Source organism: Mobula hypostoma, chromosome 1 (assembly GCF_963921235.1).
Source record: "Mobula hypostoma chromosome 1, sMobHyp1.1, whole genome shotgun sequence".
Classification (NCBI taxonomy): domain Eukaryota; kingdom Metazoa; phylum Chordata; class Chondrichthyes; order Myliobatiformes; family Myliobatidae; genus Mobula; species Mobula hypostoma.
This window is the reverse complement of record NC_086097.1, coordinates 158,991,129-159,006,526: the sequence shown is the minus strand read 5'-3', so window position 1 is coordinate 159,006,526 and position 15,398 is coordinate 158,991,129. Positions and strand designations below refer to the sequence as shown.

The following is a 15,398-nucleotide window of genomic DNA, read 5'->3' as shown; positions in this document are numbered from 1 at the left end:
ATGTTATGGCGTAAAACCTTCCCTTAAGAGTGAATGGGACGTCATGATTCTCAAACACCCTGATTCAATCATAGAACATGGAGAAGAGGGAAAGGTGCTTGTGGTGAGCACAATTTGTGGCAAGCTGGAAGAAGTTGCACCTTATCCAGGACAGCACTGTGGTGAAGCATTGCATTATTAATGCAATGCTAGCTTCAAGAGGGCTGACAACAATGTGGTGGTGTGGGGAGTCTGCATACATGTCGAACCACAGGAAAATGATAAACAGATGGGAGCAAAGAATTCTCATTGAGGAATCAGTAGAGGGAAGGTGAACAGTTCCATCTTCCTGGGTGTCAACATCTCGGCACATCAATGCAGTTACAAAGAAGGCATGACAGCAGCTATACTTCATTAGGAGTTTGAGGAGATTTGGTATGTCATCAAAGACACTCATAAATTTCTAAAAATGTACCGTGGAGAGCATACTAACTGGCTGAATCTCCATCTGGTATGGTGGGGGGAGCACTGTATATAGCTGCAGAATGTTGTGAACTCAGCTCCATCATGAGCACCAGCCTCCCCACAATCCAGGACATCTTCAAGGAGCGATGCCTCAAAAAGGTGGCATCTGTTATTAAGGACCCTCATGACCCAGGATATACCCTTTCTCATTGCTACCATCGGGGAGGAGGTATAGGAGCCTGAAGGTACCCACTCAAAGATTCAGGGATACCTCCTCCTCTGCCATCAGATTTCAGAATGGACATAGAACCCATGAACACTACTTCACTACTTTGTATTTTTCCTTTTTGCACTATTTATTTATTGTTTTAAAATATATATATAAGCCTACTTACTGTAATTGACAGTCTTTTATTATGTACTGCAATGCACCGCTGCCGCATAACAACAAATTTCATGATATATGCTGGTGATATTAAACCTGATTCTGATTCTATAGGGATGTCAAACATAACAATATGATGGTAGGTTGTGGCGCACTTGGAAGAGATTCTTGGATTATGATTGGATAATTTGAGGAATTCCCACTCCGTAGGACTTTGGTAAATTGGTTTATTATGTCACATGTACTGAGGTACAGTTAAAACTTTGCTTTACCTGACATCTATGTAGTGCATTGATGTAGTATGTAGGAAAACAGTAACAGAATGTAGGAAGAAGTATTATAGTTTGAGAAAGTGCAATAAAAGTAGGCAGTAAAGTGCAAGGTAGTACAAAAACAAGCCATGAGTTATGCTTAATTCTTTTGCCTTCTACTTGTAATTTTGCAGCAAAAGTAATTATTTTGATTAGTAGCTGGATAATTGCAGGTGTTTCTCTACATCAAGCAACTTCCAATGAACTTAATGGCTCAAAATAATAGCTGAACATGTGGCTTCTAATTTACTTTTGTGCCAACTTGCTTCCAACTGTTGTGAATTACTTTGTTCCCTGGAGTATCTGAATTGAGTGGAGAAAGGTTTTGCCTGACTAATCTCAAGGTTCTGTATATAAACTAGGTGGCCACTTTATTAGGTATATGTGCACACCTGCTTGTAAACGCAAAAATCTAATCAGCCAGTCATGTGGCAGCAACACAATGCATAAAAGCACGTAGACATGGTCAAGAAGCTCAGTTGATGTCAAAACTAAACACACTGGACAGAAAATTCTTTTGAAAGTGTTGCTTCCTCAGAATTTTTTCATGTGGTTATGATAGACCACTTGAACACAAATACGATTTCAGAATAATGTATCACATTGGAATTTGGAGAAACAAGAAATTAACTTTTAACGAACATAATATGTCCAATTGCATAACAGTGCTGATGCTTTGCAATAGTTCAACTAAGCTAAAACTGTTTTGTTGATGATTTTCATTTGTACTCAGTGTCTGAGGCTTTTCCCTTAAGTGTTCAATGTTAACCAGCTAACATTGATGGACTCCAGTTGCTGACACCATTTCTCCATGACTCCTGAAACTTTTCACCATGCACTGACAGTGCTAAGACTTGCAGAGAAGAAGTCTAAATGGGAATGTAGAAAATGAATCTTTAGTGATATGTTGCACTTCATCGTTTTGTATGCTTGAAGCAAGTTTTCAACCAGCTGCATGCAGTTTGGTGCTCTGCAGTCGCCAAGAAAAATTTCAACAACATCCTTGAATGCCTTCGATGTGATCTTCTCTGGTCTCACTTGAAGTTCTTCAAATTGCCTGCCATTGATGACCCGTTTGATTTGTGGACCAACAAAAATGAGTTCCTTAATCTTGGAATCAATTATTCTGGGATACATCTGTCTTGAATATTGAAATCCTTCACCTTCCTTATGCCTGGTGACAGGTGTTACGTACCCCGTAACTGGGTTGCCAAACCAGCAGAAATGGATCACTCAGTTGGAGTCTGGATTACTAGAACTAAGAAAGTTTTATTAAAGAAACAAGCAACACAGTAATCGAAAGGATAATAAATGCAACAGTTCAGCAATGATAAACACACATGTGCACAGAATTAAGATAACAGCATCAATCAAGCTCTATCGTTGTCTAGGGGTAAATGACCAAATTTCAAAGTGACACAAAAGTTCAGTCCAATTTAGTAGTTCAGTTCGCAGTAATCGTTGCCATGGCGATGGACAACGTGGGGGGAGAGAGAGAGAAAGAACGGGAACGACTGATCATTCAGAAACGGCTTCCACTCACAGACCGACGATATTGCTCACACGCAGCTTTCGAGTGGGTCCTTGGTGATGTCACCTGAGGTCACCGACTGTGACCCCTCCTCCAGATGCGGTCGATCCTCTGCAGTGACCCCGGCACCCAAGCGAGGGTGGACACACACCGGGTTCCCGCTGATCGTACCTTTCCGCCCTGTGCGTTTAAGGTCCGATACTTCCCACCGACTCGTGGGAGGCGCACCGCTTCCAGGGTCTCATTACCTCGGGTGTCGTGTGTGTCCTGCCTTAGCGAACCTGTCCCTTTTTATCCCCCTGCTGGGGTATTGCCTGTCCATCACTTCAAACAGTTCAGGGTTCAAAGGGGGAGCCGTTCCAGACAGCTCTCTCTCCCCATCCCTTCATTACACATCTTCAGACGCTGCTCCATTGTTCCTTATCTCTCCTTCCCCTGAGGACAGGTGTCAGACCACTTGCTGATGTCACTGATGCTAACCCAGGCCAGCAAACATCTTAATTTTATGTGTATTCTCGTCACACAGGAGATTCCATCCTTGCATTCTTGAACCCATTGATCCTGTTTTGTCCTTTGTCAAACTCGTCTTTGACTAAGTTATTTAACACAAATGCGTTAACAGATGAGGCTCATTCGACATAAAGGGTTCAAAATCTATCAGTATCAATGTCATTTTAATTTTCTGGCTCATGCATCATGGCATCTTTGTCTGCCTCCTCTCGACTCCATGTCTCTGGAGGCTTCAGTACTGGAAGCCTATCGTCATGTGGCACATGTCTCATGGCTGAGGGGAGATTGGGGCATTCAATGGATTTCTTGTTTTTATCAAATAATCCACACACTGGTCAGACAGAAGTAGCAGTCTGTCACATGACCCTTCTGCTCTTGCCATATCATCAGGACAGCAAATGGCATTGACTTCGAGTACCTCTGAGCCAAGCTCTAACATCGACAGTGCACGTTGTGCAATGAATGTGAGGAGCCCAGGCTTTTTCTTGGTCACCAACTTTACACTCAAAGTAGAACTCATAGGCTTACTTAATAAGGGGAGAACATTAGCGAGACAATTGGCTATCACAAATGCTCCTGAAAATATCATTACTTTATTCAATGAGTATACACAATATGCTATGTGCATAGAGCATGCACATCAATGTGATCAGATTTCGATATACATGTAAATGCAATATACATAGCTTTAATAGCTTTTCTAAAACCTGTGCTGCCATGCAGCATCCACTCTAGCTAAGCATGCCCAGGCATGCTTGGATAAGATAGAAAACCTCTATATTGTGGGCAATATTTAACTGACTTTAATTATGAATTGAAATAACAAATATAGATGATTTTTAAAATTCATGTGTGATGGGGAAATTTCATGGCGATTTTCATGTTCAGCAGCCCGAAATCCATAAGATCCACCTAACAGCAAAATCTTTGTTGTTCAGTGACATCAGAATGGGGAAGAAATGTGATCTAAGTGACAAACCATGGAATGATTGTTGGTGCCAGATGGGTGGTTTGAGTAGCTCAGAAACTGCTTATCTCCTGGGATTTTCATGACAACAGTCTCTGAAGCTTATAGAGAATGGTGTGAGAAACAAAAATATATTTAGTGAATGGCAGTGCTGTGGGTAAAAACACCTTGTTAATAAGAGAAGTCAAAGGATAATGGCCCTACTGGTTCAAGCTGTCAGGAAGGCAAAAGTAACTCAAATAACTATGCATTTTAACAATAGTATTCAGGCGAACATCTCTGAATGCACAACACATCGAACTTTGAAGTGGATGGGCTACAGCAGCAGAAGACCATGAACATGCACTTGTGCTTTAAAACTTGTTGACCAACTTCATGTCTAGGACTTGAGCGAAAGCCATCCAAAATTAAAAATATAACACACCCCCTAATTCCTTATAATTAATTCTGCTAGGCACATCCTCAAAGAAGTTTAAGCCATTGTTCATAATTTTGAACATAATTTTCTCCTTATAAACCCAGCACAGCATCATGGGCTGAAGGGTATGCTGGGTTTGTGCTGTAGTGTTCTATGTTCTAAACCCATGTCTCATCTTAATCCTACATTTGTAAAGTGTCCTGTTATTACATATTTCTTTCTAGATATAAGCTTCCCTGTGATTAATGTTAGGCTAATAGGTTGCTAGTTTAGATCTCAGCTATCTCTCCCCCCTCCTTTCTTGAAGAATGAAGTCACTATTTAAGGTAAATAGATCTTTTCATTATTATTTATCAATTTTTTTTCAGAGTATTTATTATTTTCAATATATTTATTCTAATTGTAAAACAAACTTTGAATGGGGAAGAAATGTGTTCCAAATAACTTTGACTGTGGAATAATTGTTGGTGCCAGATGGGGTGGTTTCAGTATCTCAGAAACTGCTGCTCTGGGATTTTCATGCACAACAGTCTCTAGTGTTTACAGAGAATGGTGAAAAAATGAGAAACATCCAATGAGCAGCAGTTATGCAGGTGAAATGCCTTGTTAATCTGGACTCCAGAAAAATGAGCTGGGTCTAAAAGATCAGTAATCATTGTCTACTCCTGCTTCTATTGCATACATTCCTATGATTTCACATACTACTTAAAGGTGGGCTGAATCATAAATTTTCTGATTCTATTAAGGTACCAGTTTCTCTGTAAAAATGTAAATCTTCAGTCTATATAAAATGGAGAGTTAACTTTTAATTTATCAGAGATGATTTTATTACAAAAACTTAAAACAATGATAAAAACATACGATTTGAAAAGGATAATTCTGCTTGCAAATCAAAAAATGATTGGCTTAGTGATTTGTGCTCAAACCTTACCTCTCTTGACGAATCAAAGATAATTCAACTCTTCTCTCAGAACAATCAGTAGCAAAAGGTATCAGTCTTTTGCATAATCAATGATGACAATACTATTCTTTTAATGAATTTTAGCCTGAATTTTCCCTGACATTATAAGTGATCCCTTGGTTATTCTAATCAAGCATTATACAAATATCTATTTAAACCTGCATTACTTATGCTCTCAAATATTTCTGAGTAGATAATGACATGCACTGTATTTCATTTTTGTCACAAAAGATTAAATTTTCTAATCTTCATGGCATAAATGCATAATCTAAATCCTAAAATTAGTAGCAGCAGTTTTGTGTTTGCTTCCCTAGGAATGGAGGGAACAATTAGCCCATTTGTGCTATGTGCTCGACCCTGCCTAGATTTCCATTATTGCTCTTAATTTCGACTCCCACTAGCACCACCACCCCACTGTCTCTCTCCACCTGATCCTCCTCTGGTCCTCCAATTTTTTTTCTCTTTACCCCTCACTGGCCTTTCTGGAGGAACATTGTATCATTTCTTAATGCATGCATTACTAAATGACAATAAAAGAGGACTGTGTGTCCTCACAATCTAATCTAATCTAATCTTGGCACAACATGTCAGAAGGGAATGGGAATTGGAATTAAAATGTGTGGCCAGTGGGAGGTTCCACTTTTGTCGGATGGAGTGGAGGTGCCTGACGAACCAGGTCCCCAATTTATGACGGGTCTCACCAACGTAGAGGAGACTGCTTCGGGAGCACCGTACACAACAGATGACCCCAGCAGATTCGCAGGTGGTGTTGCCTCACCTGGAAGCACAGTTTAGGCCCTAAATGAAAGTGAATGAGCAGGTGTAGCACTTTGGCTGCTTGCAGGAGTAAGTGCTGGGAAGCAGTTTAGTGAGGAGAAACAAATGGATGAGGGAATCACGGAATGATTGATGGAGTGATCCCTGTGGAAAGAAAGGAGGGAGAGGGAGAGAGAGAGATAAAGAGAGGGAGAGGGAGAGGGAGGAGGAGAGAGTGAGAGAGTGAGAGAGAGAGATAAAGATAGATAGAGATAGATATATTTACTGGTTGGGTCCCTTTAGAGATGGCAGAAGTTGCGAGGATGATGTGTTAGCTGCGGAGGCTCATAGGGTGGTAGGTAAGGACAAGAGGAACTCTATCACTATTTAGGTGGTGGGAAGATGGGGTAAACAGATGTTTGGGAAGTGGCGGAGGTGCGGGTGAAGACAACATCAATTGCGGAAGAAGGGAAACCCTGTTTTCTGAAGGAGGAGGACAACTCTGATGTCCTGGAAAGAAAAGCCCCGTCCTGGGATGGCATGCAAAATAAAATTTTTAACTGTATTTTGGTACATGTGACTACAATAAACCAATAAACCAATTCATTACCAATTCATTAATTAATAAACAACTTGAGTGTCCCAGTAACATTGCCAAGCCTGGTAGTTTTGTACTGAGTGAGAAATATCCTGATCTTGGAATCTGCTCTGTTGAGGATTTCCACAAACCAAGCGAATGAGGTATATTTGAGTGATCACAGCTAAACTATGAAGGGATTAGCACCCTGTCCATATCACCCTTGCATTGCAGCTACTAATAGAGGGTCCTGGGGGACTGCTATCATGTTATTAGCACCTGACCTACTGATTTCCAATTCAATACATTGTTAAACCTGGATGATCTGATAATAAGGATCCAAACATGGAACCAGATCCAATCATCATACCCACGTGGCCCATCAAGCTCTCAGACTCATACTAACCCTGCCCTAACCCATTTCACTTTTTTATTTTCTTCTGCTCTCCTCTCTCCCCAGATTCACTCGAAGGGTAATTTACAGTGGCCACCTAACCAATCAACTTTCATGTCACTGGGATGTGGAAGGAAATTGAAGCATTTGGTGGAAATCCACATGATCACATGAAAAACTTGCAAACTCCACACGGTCAATACCAGCAGACTGGATCAAACTCAGTTCACCTGAGTGTGAACCAGCAGCTCCAGTAGTTGCACCTGGGTGGCCACAACACCTGTGTAATTACCTGGGAAAGGTTTCACTGCTAATGTACTGGTCTTTCCGTAGAAGCAGTGTTTGGGTTATGGCTAGAGATAATGGGTTCTTTCAAATGTGTGCCATCTGATCAGGGGAGTGGGTTTGTGTGTTGTGTGCTTACCATGTGGTGTGGGCTGGGAGTCTTTGTTTGGTGGGAGATGAAGAGAATAAATGCTGGAGAGAATCGGTCGTAGGATTCAATTCGGTGGAGGAGCATGATTCGACGAAGCAAGGTGCCAAGGTCGACTGAGGACCGGTGAATATTACTTTTGAGAAGACTTGAGCATCAACTTGTGCACGTTTGCTCATGGCTGATTTATCTTTCCTTTCAACTCCATTCTCCCGCCTTCTCCCCATAATCTTTGACACCCTCACTAATCAAGAGTCTATCAACCTCCGCTTTAAATACTTGCAATGACTTGGCCACCACAGTCTGTAGCAATAAATTCCACAGATTCACCACCCGCTGGTTAAAGAAATTCCTCTTCAACTCTGTCTAAATGGATGTGTTTCCATTCTGAGCTTGTGTACTGTGGTCCTAGATTCTTATATTGCTGCCAGCATTAATACTTACCTTCTCATCTTAACCACAAGGAAGTCTTTCATTGTGAGCTCAGAGCTTCATAACAATTATATTGTTGGGAGAAAATGAAATAAGGAGGACTACCAAAACACACAGGTTTAAACTTTATTACTATTATGCAGATGCGATAAAATTTCTGCTTGTTAAGACCTGGTCTGAAGGTATTTGCACCTAATGATGCTGATGTGTCTACCACCAGAATCCACATAATTGGCTCTTACACTGACAAGGACAGTGATTTGTATGGTTGGGCCAATCTTATTCCATTTGATTTATTCTCCTTGTGCTATTGGAAAAACCTGAAAATAAAACGTAAGTATGCAATTAGATTACAACACCTATCCTATCTTTACTATTCTTTAAATGGTCACTTCCAAATCCAAAGAGAATCTGGAACCATCCTGTCAAAATGAACAACTTTCCAATATAATTTTTACATTTCTTTTTACTTTTGTTCTTGGATTTCCAAACACTTGTTGGAATTAGGAAATCTTGGAGATAAGATAAAGTTCAGTTTTCACCTTGAACTGTTTTCTCCAGAGAGGAGATTCGGCCAATATTGAGTGAAATGAGAGAGAAGAAAGAAAGTGAAAGGAAACAGGGATCTTGTAGAAAGCCTACAAAATGCAACCTGAAGAAAATACATTATTTCTGTATAATTATAGAAAGAGAAACCCTACTTGTTGCAGACAGAAATCTGTACTTCACATTTTTTGATCCATTATGGGATAGGAGCTTCAACATATCTTCAACATTGAATGCCCTCTCCCCTAAATGCCTTTGAGAAGGTAGCAGTGAGCAGGCTTTGTAGGGTCATGGTATCATATAACACAGAAACAAGCTTTTCCTTCCACCATGTTCATGCTGTCCATTGAATACAGTTCCATACTAATTATTTATCTAGCGCCTGGTCTGGTGCTTCTTTGTAATTCAAATGCTGTTCAGTTACTTCTTAAATGTTAGGAAAGCAACTGCCTCCATTACCTTATCAGGCAGTGGATTCCAGTTTGTCGTCATTCACTGGACAAAAAAATCCACAGTGGGTTAGAGAGGGCACAATACATTTAAAATGAGGAGAAACAGCAAGGATCCTTCCCACCATCAGCAATATCAGAAACTTCAATGCAATTTTCAAACTCATACCTCATATTCATATCCAAATGGTTGGCAAACTGTGAGGAACTCAACATTGATCACTGGTCACAGTCTCCCAATCATAAAAACAACCTTCCACCTTTACCCTCTGTTTCCTATGACCAAGCCAATTTTGGACCCAATTTGCCAGCAATGTTCTGGATTTCATGGGCTCTATTCTTTTGGACCAGCTTATCAAGGTATCTTGTCAAAGCCCTTCCTGAAATCCATGTAAGTCACATCAATCCAATTTCTCTTTTTGATATATTTATTACATATATTTGTTGGAATGTACTTTAAAAACTCTGTCGAATTAATCGGACAAGGTTGCCCACCCGCAAAGCCAAGCTTACTCCTGCTTTTGAGCATAGATTGATCCTGTCCCCAAAAAGATTTGTCAAATAGTTTCCCTATCTCTGACATTAATCTCACTGGCCTGCAATTACCTAGTTTATCCCCGCTGCCACTCTTTAATATGTGTATCATGATTGCTGTTTTTTCAGTCATCTGGTACCTAACCTGTTTCTGGAGAAAATATAAAAGTATTTGTCAGGACTCTTATTTCTTGCCTTGCCCAGCAGCCTTGGATAATCTCATCATGGTTTGGGGATTTATTTACCTTTAAATGGACTATGACATTTAATACATCCTCCTTTTTATGTTAACATGCTCAACAATATTCCCAGCATCCTCCCTGAAATCTGAAACTGCAATGTCTTTAGTGGATACTGATGAGAAATATTCATTTCAGACTTTGCCTACTGTATATACTCTGGATCCTGGCACAGATTGCCCCTTTGATCCCTAATTGAAACCAATCTTTCCCCGGCCATCTTTTTGCACCATATATTTTCAAAGCGCCCTGGGATTTCCCTTAATCTTGTCTGTCATGGATATTTTGTGGCTTCTCTCTGGCTTCCTAATTTTATTTTTAAGTACACAGAAAAAAAGTTCTACAAATTTCAGTAGACTTGAAGGGTTTCAACTATTATCCATACCCTATTCCATGTGCTTTTTTTTCTTTTATCAAACTCTCAATCCCTGGACTTACTTCCCCATCTTCCACACTCATAGGAACAAGTTGGTCTTAATTTCTAACTTTATAACTTTTGAAAGATTTCCACTGGTTGGATACGATTTACAAATAAACAGTTTCTCTATATTTACCAGATTTATAATATTCTCTTACACGAAAAAAAAGGAAACAGAAGGTTAGTGTAGATGATCGAATAGGAGAGAGCATTGCGTGAGTACAGAGGATATAGGACAGTTTTCAAAAATAATTTAGGAGACCAAAGGCGGGCATGAAATATCCTAAACATATTATAAAATTTTCTCAGTGCAAGAGTGTAACCAGGGAAAGGAATAGGCCTCTTTAAGGACTAAAGGGGCAGGCAGTGTTAGAGCTAAGGATATATGGGTGAGGCCTCAAATGAATATTTCTCGTTTGTAATCGTTAGGAATAAAAATATAGTAGATGAAGAGTTCAGGTAGAGGGATTCTAGAGCTCGTTAACGTTAAGAAGGAATTGTGTGTTAGAGAACTATGAGCATAAAAAAATGGACAGATCCACAGAGCCTAATGAGACCCATCTCACAATGTTATGGGAAGCAAAGAAAGAAATAGCTGGGATTCTGATGGAGATTTTCATATCTTTGTAAACTACAGGTGAGGGACCAGACTTCTGGAGGCCAGCACACGTGGTTCCTCTGTTCAAGAAAAACAAGAAGAATAAGTTAGATAACTACATGCTGGTGAGTCTATATCAGTAGCAGAAAAAAAAACTCCAAGGGATTGGATTTATCTACAGGGGTAGTGATTAGGGATACGAAATACATGGCCATGGTTTGAGGGGTCTCTTGAGGGACAGTCCTGAAGGCTGCAGGGATTGGTGCATGTTATTTTGATATTTATTAATGACTTGTATGTAAATGCAGAAGGAATGTTCAGTAAATTTGAAGCTGCCACAGAAGTTGATGGTGTTGTGGACAAGGAGGAAGTTTGCCAATGCAACAGCAGGATATAGATCAGATGGAAAGTTTTGTGGATCATTGGCAGATGGATTTTTTTCTGACAAATGCAAGGTGATGTATTTGGGGAAGCAAAACAGGAACAGGATACACACAATAAACAGCACTGGAATTGGGAATTGGTTTACTATTGTCACATATACTAAGGTACGGTGAAAAGCTTGTCTTGCATGCTATTCATTCAGATCAAATCATTACACAGTGCATTAAGGTAGAACAAGGTAACACAATTGCAATGCAGAATGAAGTGTAACAGCCACAGAGAAAGTGCAGTGCATGTAAACAATAAGCTGTAAGATGATAACAAGGTAGATTGTGAGGTCAAGAGTGCATCTTATTGTACTAGGGAACAATTAATTGTCTAATAACTGTGGGATAGAAGCTGTCTTTGATCCTGGTGGTACGTGCTTTCAGGTTTTTGTATCTTCTGCCCAATGTAAGAGAGCAGCATGGGTGGGATCTTTGATTATGCTGGCTGCTTTACTGAGGATCTGAGATGTATAGACATGGAAGGGGGACTGGTTCCTGTGATGAACTGAGCTAAGTACATAGCTCTCTGCAGTTTTCTGCCATCACATGCAGAACAGTTGCCAGACCAAACTGTTAAATATCCAGGCAGGATACCTTCTATAGTGCATGGATAAAAATTGGTAAGGATTGACAGGGATATGCCAAACTGCTTTACCCTCTCAAAGAAGTAAAAGTGTTGGTGAGCTTTGTGGGCCTTGGTGTCAATGTGGCATCAATATTCCTTAGCTTCCTAAATGGTAGTGCACGAAGGAACATTAATGAATGGAAGGACCTTGGAGTTTAAATCCATAGTTCTTTGAAAGTGGCAACACAGGTAGACAGAGTGGTGACGAAGAGTTATGGCATGTTTGTTTTCACAAATCATGGAAAAGTATGGAAAAGTATATAAATGTTGGGAGGTTATGCTGCAACTTTACAAAATACACTCTGGCTGCACTTCATGTTGTGTGTGCAATTCTGGTTTTTACACTATAGGAATTATGTAGCTGAGATGGAGTGAGTTTAGAGAGGATTCACCAGCATGCTGCCTGAATTGGAGGACATTAGTTGTGCAGAGGGATTGGATAGGCTGTGTTTCCTTCAATCAAAGGAGGCCAAGAGGTTTACCTAATAGAAGAATATGAAATTCTAAGAGGCATGAATGGAGTAGAAAGGCAGACTCTTTTGCTCATGGTAGGGCACCAAAAAGAAGAGAACATAGGTTTTAGGTGAGGGTAAGAAATCAGAGGGATAAGATTTTGCACAGCCACTTGAATCAGATATAACAACTTTTGAGAGACATTCAGACAGCTATTTAACTAGGCAAGGAAAGGAAGGATGTGGGCAGATGGAATTGGCAAAGATATCAGCATAGATATGGTACGCAACAGTTTCTGTGCTACAAACTGTAACTCTATGACTTTAAATTCCAGCATGTTTTGCCCTATGCAGTACTTAAATTTTCTCTTATATTTGATGCTACTTAATATTGAGATGGCATTCATTGTAAATATGGAAACTAAACATTTCTATTGTTTTACACACCTCTTGTTCATATTTCTTGCTTAAGAAAGTCCTTGTATACATTAGGTTAAAATGCAACGAATATAAATAAAATAGTATACATTATTTCAGATGCCTCATTTGCAAATTACATGGCTTATTTTTTTTTGGCTCTTTCAATTATATTTAGTATCATTCCCTTAAGTTGCTAGACTTCCAATCTCCTTCACACAGAATCATAGCTACTTTATTTTAATTTGTGCATTGTATTTGTCTGTTGGGTGTAATATTACAGTCAAAGTAAGAAGTTTTAATCTGAAAGTTAGGAATAAATAGCTACCAGTAGAGGACAGTGAGAATTTGGAACTCTCGCATTCCACAATGCTAATCATCTTGAGTGGATTTTCAATTTTCCCTTTGCCAGACACTTAGCGGATAAATATATTAGGGAATAAGGAGAAAACACATTTCAGGTATATCAACTATGCTCTGATTGAATTGCAGAACAAGCCTTTAGAAGCTACTTGATTTCAAGTCTTCCTATCGATTGAATAACTGATACTTTAATTTTTCTATCTTATGCTATTTATTTGTCTATTTAAAGTTGGCAGGGTGAACCTATTCATGAAAACAGTAAAGTGTGATTTCCAATTACACCTAGGCAGTTACATGACGAGGAATAAAATCTACAATATTATATGGAGTATAAGAACAACAGTTTTTTTTATCAGTTTTATGCATATCATTGTAGCTTACTTATCTAAGCTTGATCTGATTGCTATTGTTACGATATGACTTTACACAGTAGATACAAAAAAAAAACGGAAGGTCTTCTCCAGGCTTTGGTCAAGTGTAGTTCTTGAACAGCACACTAACAACTATGACATTCTATAGAAAAGATCTCTTCCCATATTCCCTCATTGCACAATAACTCAACACAGATTACAAATGAAAAGTTTAATCTCAAAAGGTTCAGTGACCCTTTATTATAATAAATTACATATTAAGGGGAGGTTAGATTTAACTTCAGTCACTTGCAATAGATTAAAGGCATTGCATAGTAATATAATCCCATTGAAGTCAGAGGAATCTGATTTCATACCATTATAATGCACATTTAGTGCAACAGACAGAGAAGGAATTTCTAGCCAAAACGTTAATGAACATTGTAAATTTTAGCTGAACTTTTGATCAAGCATTGCATTTGAGTGAATCCCATCATTAAATAAGAATACAGGGGCCTTACCTGTAGGTATAATGCCAAAAGTTCAATGCTTTACTGACGCCGCAATAATGATAATGATGACTGCCAAAATAACTAAAGTGGCTAGAAGGAAGCAGCATTTCATCTTCCGCGCTCTCTTCTGGAAGAAATCAAAGAAACAATTGATGTGATTTACTGCAGTGATGCTTAGCCCCTTTAAAATTTAAGAAGTAACCCACAGAAATTTTCCATGCTGGCCATTACAGATCACTATAATCAAACTAGGTAGTTATAAAATTATCATTCACACTCATCAAAATATTCAACACCATTTTTCATTGACTCAATACATTAGAAAATTCCTGTGGGACCACTAGAGCCTATGGAAGGGGCTATAAATCGCAAAAGGTTCTTATCCTCTTTAAAGTAGGAAGTTGCATCTTAAGTTAGCAGCCTAGAATACACAAACAAGAGAAAATCTGCAGATGCTGGAAAACCAAGCAACATACATAAAATAGAACATAGAACATAGAATAGTACAGCACAGCACAGGCCCTTCGGCCCACAATGTTGTGCCGACCCTCAAACCCTGCCTCCTATATAACCCCCCACCTTAAATTCCTCCATATACCTGTCTAGTAGTCTCTTAAACTTCACTAGTGTATCTGCCTCCACCACTGACTCAGGCAGTGCATTCCACGCACCAACCACTCTCTGAGTAAAAAACCTTCCTCTAATATCCCCCTTGAACTTCCCACCCCTTACCTTAAAGCCATGTCCTCTTGTATTGAGCAGTGGTGCCCTGGAGAAGAGGCGTTGGCTATCCACTCTATCTATTCCTCTTATTATCTTGTACATCTCTATCATGTCTCCTCTCATCCTCCTTCTCTCCAAAAAGTAAAGCCCGAGCTCCCTTAATCTTTGATCATAATGCATACTCTCTAAACCAGGCAACATCCTGGTGAATCTCCTCTGTACCCTTTCCAATGCTTCCACATCCTTCCTATAGTGAGGTGACCAGAAATGTACACAGTACTGCAAGTGTGGCCTAACCAGAGTTTTATAGAGCTGCTTCATTACATCGCGACTCTTAAACTCTATCCCTCGACTTATGAAAGCTAACACCCCATAAGCTTTCTTAATTACCCTATCCACCTGTGAGGCAACTTTCAGGGATCTGTGGACATGTACCCCGAGATCCCTCTGCTCCTCCACACTACCAAGTATCCTGCCATTTACTTTGTACTCTGCCTTGGAGTTTGTCCTTCCAAAGTGTACCACCTCACACTTCTCTGGGTTGAACTCCATCTGCCACTTCTCAGCCCACTTCTGCATCCTATCAATGTCTCTCTGCAATCTTTGACAATCCTCTACACTA

The 15,398-nt window shown here is 39.6% G+C and overlaps 1 protein-coding gene across 7 annotated transcripts in view; it reads right to left on the bottom strand.

Moving 5' to 3' along the window:
- Positions 1 to 15,398, bottom strand: part of tsnare1 (T-SNARE Domain Containing 1) — a 1,025,035-nt gene that overhangs the window by 151,171 nt on the left and 858,466 nt on the right. For 6 of the 7 annotated variants that reach the window (XM_063040571.1, XM_063040581.1, XM_063040590.1 and 3 more), the window contains one exon: positions 14,063 to 14,180. In XM_063040571.1, the coding sequence (XP_062896641.1) occupies positions 14,085 to 14,180 (96 nt within the window). In that variant the 3' untranslated portion in view covers positions 14,063 to 14,084. Of the gene's footprint in view, positions 1 to 8,264; positions 8,440 to 14,062; positions 14,181 to 15,398 lie in introns of those variants that run through there. The other variant, XM_063040628.1, reaches the window with a different exon arrangement.